This window comes from Styela clava, chromosome 3, assembly GCF_964204865.1.
Source record: "Styela clava chromosome 3, kaStyClav1.hap1.2, whole genome shotgun sequence".
In the NCBI taxonomy this organism is placed as follows: domain Eukaryota; kingdom Metazoa; phylum Chordata; class Ascidiacea; order Stolidobranchia; family Styelidae; genus Styela; species Styela clava.
Window position 1 is genome coordinate 16,285,911 of NC_135252.1, and position 15,365 is coordinate 16,301,275.

The window sequence follows — 15,365 nt, forward strand, 5'->3', positions numbered from 1 at the left end:
CATTTAAAATAAGAACAATGAAACATTTATAACAAATACAATATGTAAAACATTTAATCATATTTTAGTTATGTTTATTCGTAAATATATACTACTACCCGGTATGTTAGTCGTTGACTACTACCCACTAATGCGCCACGCGCACCCGTTGGGAACCGCTGCTAACGGGATAACAAAAGAAAGATTGACGGTGCCGTAGCGCCCTCAGTGTCCCAAACGTTAAAATACAAAATATAGCAGTAATATCAAATAACAGCATTTAAAAGATGAAAATAAAGGTCCTCACGCTGACTAGAGAAATTTATTTTTACCGTAATTTTTATTGATCACTCTCTTGAGTTCTAAAAGTTTAAACTGTTGATTCCGGTACCGATACTGGATTAGTCTGAATCTTAGAAAATCGATTTACTATTACAGTATTAGGCTTATTGAGCGTGCCAGAGCACAGGTGTAAATTTAAAAAATGAACCTGGTTGCAGATTATGACTCTTCAAGTTCAGGTTCAGACGTTGATCAAAACAAAAAGAAATCAACTGATGTTGAGTTATTAAGCAAACTAAACAATGAAAAAACTGAACCACCTGTGCTGTTGCCCCATATACAAGAGCAGGAAACAGAAAAAAGAGCAAATGAAACCAATACTAATTGTATTGAACTTCCATCAGCAAAATCTGTCATGAAGCGAAGGGTATCTTCTGAATCATCAGCTCTTGCTACAGAATACAAAAGGTATTTTTATTCTATTTCAATGTACCTTAGTCTGGAGGTTTTCAAGGATGTATGGGTTGATGGTTGATGCTGTGATGACATTCAGATATCTGGACATTCATTACAGATATGGATGCTAAGAATTTTTTGCCCAATGTAATACTTCAGTTATAACTAGACTACTGAACTACGAGCTCTCACTAATAGCTGGATAGAGCAGTTCAACTCTCTTATCCATTACATAGTTTCTGGTACATATTTCTGTATTTATGTTATCAAAAATATACTCATTTACCAGTTTAATTATTGTTTCATTGATCTTTAGAGAACAAGACGATAAAAACAAAATTTTAGAGCAACATGTAAAAATGGTAACAAACTCGAAATCAACTAATGGCAAGGTCAATGGCAAAAAGGTAAGCCAGATTTAACTGAGATAAAAATTGAATTGTAGTGAGAAAAAATAGCCTATTATGATGGTTTTTGAATTCTGCTGTACCATTTCATAGAAATCATTGACTATGATGCATCATGATATTTTTCCGTGATATTTGAAACCTAACTGACATTGATTTAGCTTTATTCATGATGTAATGAACGTTTAAACTATTTTTAAAATATAAAATAATAATTTTTTCGAGCCAATAAATACATTGACCGAAGAAAATCGCGGTAAAGAAATATTGGGTATTCGATTTTATGGCAGTATTTCATGCTGATGTCTCCTATAATTATAAGATATCAAAGTTTCTGTTATAGGAATTCTAATTTGTCATACAAAATATTATTTCAAATTTCAGGTCTGTTGGATGTATAGAAGAGGTCGTTGTAGACTTGGAAAGAAATGTAAAATGTATCATGACAGTGAATTACGCAAAACTGAAGCAGTTGAAAAACCTCCCACAAACAACATTTCTGAAATCCCCAAAAACTCTCCTCAAAAGCGATCATATGAAGAAGTATCACCAGCCGTTATTGATGATGATGAGATTCAGCCAAAAACTAAAATTCATAAGAAGAAATTTGGACTAAGTGATGATATTGTTCCCCCCAAAAAAGTTATTGAACATTTGGAACGAGTTGGTAAAACCTGCCACTGATATTGACTTATTATTGCAATTATGTATCGTTTTTAACAGCATGCCATTATCTTCCAAGTTCAGGGTTTTTATTATTAATCAAGATTTTATATGATATCCTTTGTACTAGAGCTAATAAGTTGACCGTTTGGATTTTTAATGTCAGTTGCATCGAAATCATATTCATTGACATTGGAAACTATGTTTTTATAGTTTTAAGCTATGTTTTTAAATTAAGAAAATGACAGAGTCATCAGTATCTTATTTTTGGGACAAGTATCCGCAATATAAGCGAGAATAGCAATGTTTTTTAAACTATTAACCATGTAGTGAATCCAAGTAATTGATTGTGTTAAAATTAATAGACTTACCGGTAGTTTTGAGTTGCCATCTCTTCCAAATAAAATATTAAAAAATTAGACATGGCCATAGCACGAAAAACACAGTCAAAATAAATTCCTAATCTATTTGGAAATTGAGGATTTTCGTGAAGCAATTTTCTCTATCTTGTTGAACATGATATTTTAATGATACCTAAGAAGTAAATGTCAATAGAAATGAATTAAGAATAATTCAAATACAAAATTTGGAAGAGTGACTGTTTTCATTGAATTATAAAAAGCTTGCAGACACTGCCCTGTAATGATTGTTTTTATATAGTTTTAGATTTAACTAAAATATCATCGGGTTGATGATGTATTGTTGCTACTTGATTTTAACTGATGTACTACTCGGTAGATACTGAATAAAATGTTTTTTAAAGTTTATTCAAGACTTATCAGTAATGTGCCTAACTTGATGTACCTCCTTAACATCAGTGCCCAGTATTTATACAAATATTAGTGGTGTTTTTAACTTATCTACCTCTTTTTAATGTTGCGTCCGAGAAAATGCAAATCATTCATGAAATGTACTCACAGAAGCTATTTTGTAGGTTGTCTTTGTTGTTATCAATTACAAAACGGGTTCAAATAAGAACTAATTTGTTCCTGGCACGTTTTTTTTAAAAGTCATTTTGTTTCCTTTTATATCATTTGCAATACACCTTCATTATTGATGTTGTTTTTTGTATATGTCAATTATATTTTAAACCATTCATGTTTCACAATTTTTTTTCATGCCTTTATTAAAGTACTTGTGATTTTGTTTTTTGAATAGACTCCTCTCAAATAATGTCTAGCGTATTTGTTCATATTGGACAATGTGGAAATCAGATAGGCCAAGAATTTTGGCGGAAGACCTCTGTTGTTGCAGAAAAAGATTTCAATGTTAAACGCGCATTTTGCACACCTGGAGGTGCAGGCCGTGATAAAGAGGGGCACATGCGTGCTGTATTTGTGGACAGTGAGAAAAAGGTTTTGCAAAGATTACTCAAAAGCTTCAAGACAGGGAAGAAGGCCACGTCTTTCAAGTTTGGCTACGCGAATGTCATAAGTTGTGCAAAAGGATGTGGATCGAATTGGTCTTTAGGTTACAATAGAATGCCAGAAGAAAAAGTCATGAACCCATGGTCAACGAATACTTATTCCTACACCCATGAATTTGATTACGGAAGTGAAAACAGCATATTGAAAACTACCATGGAAGCTATACGCCGTGAAGTTGAAGCCTGTGACTGTTTCTCAGGATTTGTCATATTTCACAGTTTGGCTGGTGGGACTGGTTCCGGATTTGGTGCAAGAATTTGCGCAGAGTTGAGAGATCGATACCCAGTTGCATATCAACTCAGTGTGACTGTCGCACCACATTCCTCTGGGGAATGTCCAACCCAACCATATAATGAATTACTGTGTTTGGCAGGGTTGCAACAAGACTGTGATGGTATTATAATGTTTGAGAATGATGAAGTCTTGGACTCAATCAGTAGATCATCAACTTCTGCAACCAGCGCTGTCTCCCTCACACAAATGAACTCTTATATTGCTGATTGCATATCTAATTTGCTAAGGCCTGTATCTAGTCTCACTCCACCAAATGGTGTCACTGTCGGCATAGAACCTTGGGAATTGATTAGATCTGTATCACCAATGCATCCTATGAAGCTCTTAAACTGCAGGTAAAATAAACTTTTTTAATGGAGTAATCCAGATTAACAAGTGATCTCCTTATGTGTGTGTTATCACAGTGAATATGATTGACGCAAAAAACAATAATGGCATTCAAATCTTTTCAACCATTGAATAACTACTGACAAGTCAGACTTTGACAAATTGTGAAAACAACAAGATGCTATTACCCACCAGAACCAGAACATTTGTGTGATCCATTTAAAGGTCGTGGTCGTGGCAAAAGATACTAAGATAAGATAAAATTGTGAATCATAAGTGATAGCATTTGGATGTGGGGTGCTCGACCTGCTTTAAATACAAAGAGAAAGTCGTCTTTATTTTTGCCATTACTGACTCAATATTACTACTGTGTAATATATTTACTTGTTATTCAGGACTGTACAGGAAAAACAGAATGCGAGTCGACCATCCACAAAGTCTTCATCATGGCCAGAATTATCTAAAAAGCTTTGCCAGGGAGCAAGAACAAAATTCTTACAAACGAAATCACAATATGGAATAGACGATTCTACATTAGCAGCAGTATGTGTTTGTCGTAATGCTACCAAAAGCAAAAGAGGCGATACAAACAACCTCGATGTGGCAAATCTTGCATCAAGGCTAAAGAATTCGTACAATTGCGTTACCTGGAACCCATTCCCCATTGATGTGTGGGTTGCTGAAAAACCTGAAGTAAATACAGATGCAGCAAAATCTCTGACTGTATGTGCTAATATTACTTCACTAGGAACTGTGCACTGTGCTAATTTGTTGCATTCTGCCAGACGGAAATTTGAAGCAAAGGCTTACTTGCACTGGTATGAAAGATATGGGACATATCATAGTGATTTTGAAAATGCATTTGATATTGTCCATAATATTGTAAAGGAATATGAAAAGGCAGCAGCATAATGAATAAGATTGCTGAATATCACCACTGGAGCCCTGTGGCAAAAACATAAAAATAGTCTTCTGGCCCAAAATTTGACTATTGGATTTCAAGTATCGAGGTGTTCTCAACCTGCAACTTATCCAAATGAGTGAGAATTGTTTCTTTTTTCCTGAGAATTGTATTATTGTGATTCACCTCATTGCACAATAAAATTTACTTACTTCAACAACAAACATACTTCAAAAAAAGAATGAGAATTAAGACTTTATACACACTTAACATTTTGAAAAATAGAACCAACATGAAAGGCAGAGAGAGACCTGGACACATTGTAAAGGCCCTCCCTCCACGACCAAATCAGTAATAATAACAACAATAAGTTTCTGAAAGCTGACTTCTGTATAAAAAGGTAGGTTTATGGAGACTAGGATGGCACCACAGTGTGCTTTTCTAACATGTTGGGAGTATATCTATTTGGGAACCAAAGCTATTTTTTTTTCTGCGATTCATTGAGGCCGGAGGTAGCCAAGCTTAAATAATGGTTTCGATATATTAAATACAGAAGCTTCAATACCTCAGGAAATTAAAATGAATGGCAAAAACTCTTGAAGGGTTTAGGGAAAATTGGGTTGTAGTAAATGACAATGAAACAGTTTAAACCTGTGTAAAAAATAGCATTCATCCTGAAAAACTTTGTCGGAATCAAAATTGTATTTTTTCCAATAAAAAAAAAAGATTATACACAAAAATAAACGTTTATCCCCAAGTTAATAAACATGTTAGTTATACATTACTGAATTACTAATCACTTGTTTGTTCAAAAGCTTAGCTCAGAGAATCAGACTACGTTACATTTATTTAGAATTTATGGCCAATCAATTGGAAAAATTGACACATGTGCATATATAAATTAATATAAAGAAAAATATTACTTTCAATCAAACACTATTTTCTCATTCTTGTAATCGACTTCTTGCGAATTAAGTATAAAATCCATCTTACAACAAAAGGCCACAAAACGATAAAACATAAAGTCCTTGGTCCAATGTCTTTGAAAGGCCACCAGGATGGAGATGAGATTTCTTTTGATCTATGTCTGTGACTACTCGTTGATGAACTGGAACCACCAGAAACAGTGCGACCTCGACGAGCCTGTGAAAGAAAACATTTTATTCAAAGTTGGAGTTTTTATATTTAAGTGAATGTGAATCTTTGCTTAAAGACAAGCAACTGCAATTTCTTGGTCCACATTACATGTTTTTGTTGGACAGCATCTCCATCTTAGTGATATGCAGAATACACTCAGTACAATACAATCAGTACTTATGCAAAAAATACAATACTCACTACAATACAATCAGTACTTATGCAAAAAAAAATTGAGTTTGGTGGTACTTTCTGGGATAGGGTAGGTAAAATAGGTATAGTATCCATTGAGAGTTAGATTCCTGGCAAAATTATTCGAGGTGCATTTCCTCACGAAAGACACAATGAGATTTGAGTGAAATGAATCTTGAATCTTCACATAACTTGCCAAAAATACCTTTTGCATTTATTGAACCAACTGACAATTTTTAGGCCGATGTGTTGTAGACCAACGATTAAAATCAACAAACCATCTGTGTGAACTTATAGACTAAAAGCTGACTATATGTCACTTGATTTATACAGTACCTGTTGTCCAACAGTGAGAGCTTCAAGAATTGATAATCTATTCAATACACTGTTCATGTCTTGCTGTAACTGAAGCAAAGTGGTGGCAATTTGATTTTGAACCTAAAATAGAACAAAAAAATGTATGATCGAATTTGACTACAATATACGAAAAGCATTATACAGTAATATGAAGATACATATTTTGGCCAAATGTGCAACATATAACAGGTATGAAATTCCAAATTTACCTGAGGACATATTCAAAATAAATCAGTTATATGCAAATGAAACTCACCTCTGAATATGAGTAAGGTGGGCCATTGCCTGAACCACCAGAAGAACCAGGATTTTGTCCTATTCTATTATTGCCAGTCCTGCTGCCTCTTTCTCCACTTCCACCCGAACCAAGACCTAAAAAAAGTAAACAGCATTAGACAATATGTTTAACTATATTACGCTAAGCGGGTGAAAGGGCTGAGGAGATAAAGCGATGGACCTGACACAGATTAAAGATCTGTGCTCCAAATCCCTGGAGTTTACCCAGGGCGTAACAAATTGGGTAGGCGATGCTGAACCAAAACACTTTATGAAAAATGCATGGAGTATTATGCTGAAAATTTCCAAAATAGTTTTGTCTGAGAACAGTTGAAACATGCAAGACGAAGTAATCTTATTCCTATCTGACTATTTCCACAAATGACACAGTTGAGGCAAGCCTTACACAAGTAAAATACACAATATAATACAAAAAAAAAATCAATATTTGACACTAACAAAAGAAATAAGAACCCACCACTTTGTGGTGAAGTAAAAGATGTCTTGTCTGAACCCCGAGTCCCATGTTCGCCTCCTCTTGTTCGAAGCCTCACTGTATTGGTAGACCTGTTATGTACAAAATTCATAGGCATTGAAATAACAAAACTTGGTGAAAAGAGACAAGACTGAATAGGAACATGCTAGTGTCAAAGTGTATAAGTTAGTCTGAACAAATGAATCAAAAGAACAGCACAAACTCGATAAAAATGAGACATCTTAGCAACACACCAACCATATATACATACATATATTATTGCTGCAGATCTCTGCTATAATTGAACTCTATATTGACACATGGTGAGACCATAAAAACGTAATGTCTAGTCTAGCATGAAAATCACTACTGCTATGATTTGTGTTAATATGCTCAGATAATTGTCATTGGCTTACATGTTACTCCAGTTATAGTTAGGTTTGGTGTATAAATCTTGGAAAATGTAAATTACCAATGCAAATTTAAGAGAGGCACAATCATGTGTCCAAATTTTACACAATTTTGAATAAAATTCAACACAAGACGTCCAATTATTTACATAAAAATCTTACTATTATAAACAAAAACTTATACTCACATATCAGTATGATGATATTGATGTGAATCTGAAAATATAAAGTGTTACAAAATAAATAAATTGTATAAATATTCCCACAAAGTCTTTTACTACTCAAAGATGTGAATTCACAAAGAATACGTAGATGCTTAAATGTGGGATGAACTAGTTCTCTCTGTAAAAGTTGGCTTAAAAAAATAACGTCCCAGTGACTTAGCTTGCAGGTTAAACATCTCAAAACTGAAATATTAGGCCTACCAAGTTAATTGAATTGAAACCATATTTAAAATACAAGCTTAGATCTAGCCAACACACAATAAATACCTTTTACTTTGCAATTAGATTCGGCATTAGCCAAGCACAGCATGAAAAATTAAATACCGTATTCTAATAATTATTGTGTCGGTTTCAAAACACATAAAAAAGTACAAGTTCAACATTAATATCAATACTTACGTTCTCTCTCCAATGAACTATCCATTGTACTGACAGAATCTGACTCAATTGGATCTTCGGGATTTACTAGAGTGTAACTCATAGATTGTGAAGTGGATGGATTCTGAAAACAAAAATGAATTAATTAAATAATGGTTAAAAACAGACTGATTCTCCTGAAAGATCAATTTGCAATTAACAATATAGGCTATAGCAGGGGTGGGCACACCGCGGCTCGCCAGACTTTTTGTGCGGCTCTTCATGCTAACATAAATTATTATCCAAATTTTAACTAAGAGAAAAACGTTAATGTAAACTCTTTTAATTTATTAAAAGTCGTAAAGAAGTTTTCGTCAATGATTAGGATAAATTATGTTTTAGTATGAAAATCGCTGTAGCGTTGAATTTTGAATTTAAGTCAGTCAAGTCAGCAAATCTTTCGTCACAATGGTCAATGTTTATTGATGCGTCGGCGGTATTGCAGCTTGATTGCGGTTAGTCTCTCTAAGTTACTGTGCGATATGTCCTCAAATAAAAAACGAAAGTACGAAGATGAAAACAGAGTTGTCAAGTCAGAATGGGAAGAACGTACGAATTTACCAGTCAGGAGAATAAACCTTTGTGCTTAATCTGTCATAAGCTACTAAGTCAGAATAAAGTCAGCAATTCAAACGGCACCATGAAACGAATCATGAAAACTTCTTACGAGATTACTCTCGTAAATCAGCTATAAGGAAACACAAATTAAATGAGCTCAAATTGTGCCTATATTTGAGTATAGCTGCCTTGTTTATCTATTTATTGTTATTAGACTCTTGTGTGAATTTCTTTTCCGTTCATGGTATTTTGATAATATTGATAAATTCACAAATTTTGCAGCTCTTTTAAAGTTCTGACTTGCAGCATGAGGCTCTTATACTAAAAAATTGTGCCCACCCCTGGGCTATAGCATATCCACCTTATTGTATTGGATAACATCTAGTTATGCTGGAACTCTTTTCAGGAAGTTGATATTTTGAAATAGGAGACATCATTCATGTATTGATTAATTGTATTGATAAACTGACTTCAATTTGGAAAGACATTTATTACTAACAGTTTCATTAAACTCATCAAAAATATGTACAAATTGACAGTAGAATGAATAGGTCACCAATTGTATGGCCTCCTCTGTGTAGGCCATCGGCCTGCCAAATGAACAGAGGGCTTCATTTTTAGGGCAGCGACAAAGATATGTATTGCCAACTGAGTGCAAGGTTAGGTTTTATGTGAAAATACGTTCTTTAAATGATTTCAAATGTCTTAAGACTTCGGTGAATGAAAAATGGTGATAAATGACTAGATATTTTGTGTAAAGGGTTGCTACTGCATCTATTCAGTGCCTGTCTGCATTAATATTTAATGAGCGTACTGTGTGACACTGAGATAATATTTATCATGAACAAACAATAGAATGTTTTTATATATTCCTCACCTAACTTTGCAAACCCATAAAAATACTGATGTATGTACAAGAAATATGGTAGAAGATTAACTAATGACTAGAAAGCACTGGGGTAGAATAATCACCTATAATCTCTGCTTATTCAGCACTTGATTGATTTTATATTTCTAGATATTACTTAGCAGATGTATCAATAACATCCAATTGTCTGTGGCATATGCTAACTAAGTCCATTTACAGTTACAATATATATAATATAATTTGTTACCTTGAACACAATTAAATTAATTTTAATTACGGTAAATGCTTGTATTGGTCATGGATTGAATATTTTGATTGACGTGGTGTAAGCAAGGCTACTGTTTCAGAATATTTACCATATACCGTAAATCCCAAGACTGTGAAATGAACGGAAAAAGTGATCAACTTTATATTTATGTTTTAACAGAATTTACCCGGTGTCCAGATTCAATTTCTTCAGCTGTATCACAGAATTCATCTTCACTATCACTTGGTAAAATTCTCTCTGTGAATTTAAAGATCATGTTTACCAGTAGTTCATTGTATCGCACAATATAAAATCATGCACCAGGTCATAGGTGTAATGAGAATGAAAAGTATACAAGGATAGCCAAAATGGATTGAAAAGTCTTCAAATTGATGGTTGCATAAAAAACGATCAGAACAATTTTGAACATATTCCATAAAAATAGATGATACTCAAATATGGAATGGCATTCTTTTTTAAATATATCGAGTACTGAATTATATGGTGTAAGCCAGAGCCAGAGAAGAGCAATAATAAAAGTCAATAATAAAATTTGATATGCAAGTTGAATTATGCTTCATAAATTATACAATCATGAATTGGAACTCAGTATTCATCTAGCAAACTGCCTGCATTAATCTGATTGCAAAGCATCGTTAACAATAGATGAAAATTTATGCCAACAGCATAATATGACCATTTACCATTATTAAGCTTTTATTCATTACAAAGTAAGAACAAAAATATCAAGATAGGATTCTAAATTGAAAGGAAGTGTCATATTCTGCATTCTCCACTGCCCCAGGCTAGAACCATTTCACTTAAGTTAGCAAATGCATGATGATGGTGACATGAAAACACACTCGGGATTCTGTTATATTTTCATTGTTTTTATATGTTGCATTCCTAAATCACCATTAAAAATATCAACCGATCAAAATCCATGTTTTCTCTGTAAAAACCCAAGAATTTTAACATGATGATAATTCTATATAAAATTTGGCATATTTCAAAAAATATATCAAAATTACCTTTTCATTTTGGTTAAGATCGGAATTAATTATAAAAAAGATAAAATCATATCATTTCAGTCTGATATTTAACAAATATAACTGTATTTCAAATGAAATTCAACACCTTTTAAAATTTTCAAAGTTAAAACACAATTTATTTAAAAAGTATCATTTCATAACCTGCAATTAATTAATGTATTTGTTGACATGGTAATATGTAGACTAATATTGAGAATTAATTTAATTTTAGCACTTTCATATTCAAGTTGAATTGCATAAATATAATGTGAAAGTGATACCACACCAAACATGTTTATTGCCATTGTTAAGAATTTATTACAGCCATATATTTCACACAGCAATGACTTTATAAAGTGCCACAAATATTTGAATATTGAATAAAATATAATCACACAATGAAACAAGGCTCCTAATAACACTGGGCCAATATGACAAATCATTAAAAATAGGTATTTGTATATAAATTTTAATATTCATTACACTGCACTTCTAAGTAAAGGAATGTTGTGTACAGTCAAAATGCCTACCTCCGTTCTCTTCTCCATCTTCTGAAGAATCATTTCCATTTATTTTTGGTACTCTAACCATATCTTCGTCTTTGTCAGATTCCTCTGAATCTTGTTCAAAATGTTGAATATGTCCGTTACCTCCATTTTGATGATGCGCAATGTCATTACCATTTAGTAGTGGTGGAGTAGGATCATGACCATCTTTTGGAGTTGAAGTTACTGAATTTAATAGAATAAAATAGTTGAAATAAATCAAATAGGTTAATTTATAAAGTGTTCTATGTGAACAAGGCTCTGTACAAGGATCCACAGCTAGGTAATGGGCTACTATAATTTGAGGGGACAAAATATTTCCGGTTCGATCTATTGCGTACCCGACTTATTAAACCTTGAGTGAGGTGGTACACATGGGATTCAAACCCGAGGATTTTAACCTGTGATGCAGACATAATTAATTATGTCCAGGAATTTTTAATTAAATTTACCTTTAACTTGCAGTCAACGATAAAAAAAAATTAAGCTAAATTTCTATAAGTCATAAGAAAAAGGTTTCAGTGATAATTTACAACTTCAATACTTTTAGAAAACTTCTGATATTGCTTCGGTGGCTCCAAATCAACGACTTGATAAAAATTTCCAAGAATTTTGATGAATTCTTGTACATTGTCCGTAGCTGGCATTGCTTCTACAATCTAAAAAAATCGTTGTGTCGTTACCTTTAATTTTGACTGTGTTAATATTGTGATGAAAAATGTGTAATTAAAAGAGTAAATTCTTCATTTGCATTTGCTGCAAATTAAACATTCAAGCAATAATTCATTCACAATTTATTATAGAGTTGGCAATTTGACTCGACATTTTTTGTCATTCTAATCATTAATGTAATTTTGACAGTTGAAGTATACCAGTATAATTGTTAATCAGTTACCGGTAATGAAACTATTGTTATATTGACCCAGCAGAAAAGCAAAAACAATGTTCCTCAATGAAGCCAATATGAAGGTGTAAAATATTCATTGTTATTGAATGTTATCATTCACATTTTCATTAATATAATTATTACTCGTTGCGAGATTAAAATTATAAATGTTAGAGAGATGAAAATTATGAGTCTTGTCAATCATATTACTGTGATAGGAGAAATTGCAAGATTTGCAAATGATCAACAATTAGGGCAAAAAATTAGATTCCATTCCAGATTACATCTTACTTGTCTATCTGTAGGAGGAGGAGTTTCAGCCATAACCTAATAAAGGATAAAATAGGGAAAAATACATGAAAATTCATGTAAGCTTAGAGATTTATGGTTTTTATGCTTCATCCATGTCAAAGTAGCTTAGGTCACATCATTCGGAAATGAACATCTTTTGGTTGTGTTTCAAAGCTATCTGTTTTAGCTTCGATTTTACCTAACAACATCTATTTTTAGGTATGGCTGTTAGAACCAAAATATTATAAAAATCTTCTTTACAAAAAACTTTCAAATGTGACATAAGTTAATTTGGTTCTACTGCTGCGATATGGAGATAATAGCATATCCCATAAAAGACTCTGAATAACTTTACCACATTAGAACAGAGTATCCAATTAAAAATATTGATACAATCTGCTTAAAGATTGTAAAATAATATTAATAAATAATAAATACAATAAATCGTAATTTTACCAATTTCAGGTTTTCTACGTAATGTTCCATTGCTTCAGCCTTAGACATGTCACCCAGTTTTGTCCATGCATCCCATTTGGCTTTATTAATCACATCCCAGGCCCAAGGTTTAGGCTTTGTGCACGGACCCTCTGTTGCTTGCTTGTAGTAAGAATAAAACTTCAGCATCATAGATGGTGATGGTTTGTATGATCCTGAATGAATAATTACCCAGCAGTGAGATTTAGTAGATATTTGGTAATTCAAATAAGTGTTGGATTTAAGCTCCTAAACCTCAAGTTATGACCTAAGTCACATGTCCACGGAGTTTCAAGTGGAGTCAATCATTGAGTTAGGTATCAGTGGTGGCTAGTTGATGAGACCGAGTAACCGTATGATTATCGGCATTCCTCTCCCTATGATAAATATGTAAAGCCTCTACAGACTCGAGTCTTTAAAAAAAACTCGAGACTTGAGTGTTCCCAACATTAATTCAAATAAAATCAACTCTGAAATAAAATCGAATGCCTCGTCTAAGCCCATTCATATGATACAAATTCATTCAAATAATAACATACTGACATACGAATCTTCTCAGAATGATGGTGATATTATCACACCACCTGTATCTGATCGCTTATTTAAATGTCCAATCATCCCAGAATTTATAAGATTCAGTTGATAGAAGCATGGAAGAATATGTATTGAATGCAGTACTGCAGTACACACAGACACAATGATTCCTGGGTCAGTAGGGCAGTAGGGTCAAAATAAACATTTTCTGAATTTGGTAAATTCTTTAACTGCAGAACTGTAATTGCGAGTAAAAAGACTCAAACATTGTTGTTTCAGTAGTTGGTTAGGACTAGTTGCCAAGGTTCAGAGCTGCGAATGTCCCTTATCAGAGGTACCCATTTCACCCAGGAACCGCTTTTCGATCACACCACTGCATTACCAAGTTAAATTACTGTACCACTGTACCATTAGTCCAATATCGTACCTGAACATGGTCCATATGGACAGACCTGAATATAGACCATCCCCATAAGCTCATTTTAAAGTTCTATAAATGAATGAAAATTACCATCATAAAGTCCTATTTATTGAAAATATACGGTATCTCATATTCTGACATTACAGCATTATAAGTTCAGAAGTACCGTACCGTATAAGTTTAACTTGACTCCATAATAGCTCCAGAACTTACCATTCTTTGGAAGACTTTGTATCACAGTGAGAGCTGCTTGAAATTTTTCCTCTACAGTTATTGGCATTGCATTACCATTAATCACTTGCGCTTCAGTGGTCGCCATAATACTTCGATTTGGTCGTCTCCAAGACACCGATACTGTGACTAACTAAAGCACAACGCCGCTGACCTGAACGTACAACGGAGAACTGCGAACAGAAGTAAACAAACCGACAGCTATGGACCTTTCCCCGACCTTTGACCCCCGAAAAATTCTTCCTATACTTTACCATTGCAAAATTTTCAGTGCTATTTTAGGAGTGCTTTTGCGAGTTGGCGCCTGTAAAATGGGGCATGTGTTTCAAACCATTTTTATGATTCATTGCACACAACAATCGGTTTTTTCAAAGTACCGGTAAAGAATTTCAGGCTAGTCTATCACAGCTATTTCTACACTAATTTTTATTACTGCAATTAAATTAAAACTCCTAGGAAGACAGAGTGATCATTGAATTATCTGATTTTCATTAGGTTTCCGAAACACAACTGAAAACTAACGAATAGAGTTCAAAAACGCGAAAACGAGGTAATGTTTACAACCACGCTTGAAAATCTGTCTGAGTGAGAAAAGTGTCTGAGCGGATGCAAAAAGAGGGCATTGTTACGTCACTTTTTGCATCTTGCTGATTGGCCAATGTCACGAAGTAAACAAGGAAGTCGATGCTCGGGGAAAGGTCCATAAAATATCAAAGTGGTAAAATATGCACGAGCAGCGCCCTCCAGCACTTGAATTAATTTGAGGGAATACGTTTTGCAGTATCCGACAGCTTCAATCCGGGTACTGAACTCATTTTATATAAGTGTGCATTCTAATATTAATGCCTTAGGCTAAAACCCTATAGAATACCAGTCGTTGAACTTAAATGAGCAATTATTTGGCTCGCTCTATTCAGTAACGTTTATTGCCTTGTTGGGAGCGAAACAACACTTGTAGAACAAATCTTGAGTGGTTACCAACTAGGACTAGGTGTTAACTAACTCTGATGGCAGCACGATCATATCGTTACCACCCGGTCTGTACTGAAAACTTG

At 33.7% G+C, this 15,365-nt stretch overlaps 3 protein-coding genes across 4 annotated transcripts; 2 read left to right on the plus strand and 1 right to left on the minus strand.

Annotated features, from left to right (window-relative positions):
- Window positions 1–293: 293 nt before the first annotated feature.
- Window positions 294–2,960, plus strand: LOC120343406 (uncharacterized). Its single transcript, XM_039412574.2, has 3 exons — window positions 294–729; window positions 1,034–1,124; window positions 1,509–2,960. Exons 1-3 carry the CDS (start codon window positions 464–466, stop codon window positions 1,806–1,808), a joined length of 657 nt encoding a protein of 218 aa, XP_039268508.2. The 5' UTR covers window positions 294–463; the 3' UTR covers window positions 1,809–2,960.
- LOC120343403 (tubulin delta chain-like) lies at window positions 2,960–4,896 on the plus strand. Its single transcript, XM_039412569.2, has 2 exons — window positions 2,960–3,843; window positions 4,231–4,896. The coding sequence occupies exons 1-2, from the start codon at window positions 2,960–2,962 to the stop codon at window positions 4,745–4,747; spliced, it is 1,401 nt and encodes a 466-aa protein (XP_039268503.2). The 3' UTR covers window positions 4,748–4,896.
- LOC120343399 (acyl-CoA-binding domain-containing protein 5-like) lies at window positions 4,883–14,513 on the minus strand. 2 transcript variants are annotated; one of them, XM_039412564.2, is made up of 12 exons: window positions 14,293–14,513; window positions 13,107–13,300; window positions 12,651–12,686; window positions 12,018–12,132; window positions 11,459–11,659; window positions 10,085–10,155; window positions 8,207–8,309; window positions 7,772–7,799; window positions 7,177–7,265; window positions 6,679–6,794; window positions 6,402–6,503; window positions 4,883–5,879 (listed from the first exon to the last, which is right to left on the minus strand). In XM_039412564.2, exons 1-12 carry the CDS (start codon window positions 14,396–14,398, stop codon window positions 5,673–5,675), a joined length of 1,368 nt encoding a protein of 455 aa, XP_039268498.2. In that variant the 5' UTR covers window positions 14,399–14,513; the 3' UTR covers window positions 4,883–5,672. The 2 variants fall into 2 exon arrangements, with proteins under 2 accessions (XP_039268498.2, XP_039268499.2); XM_039412565.2 differs by lacking the exon at window positions 12,651–12,686 and having other exon boundaries at window positions 14,293–14,509.
- Between the last annotated feature and the right edge of the window lie 852 nt (window positions 14,514–15,365).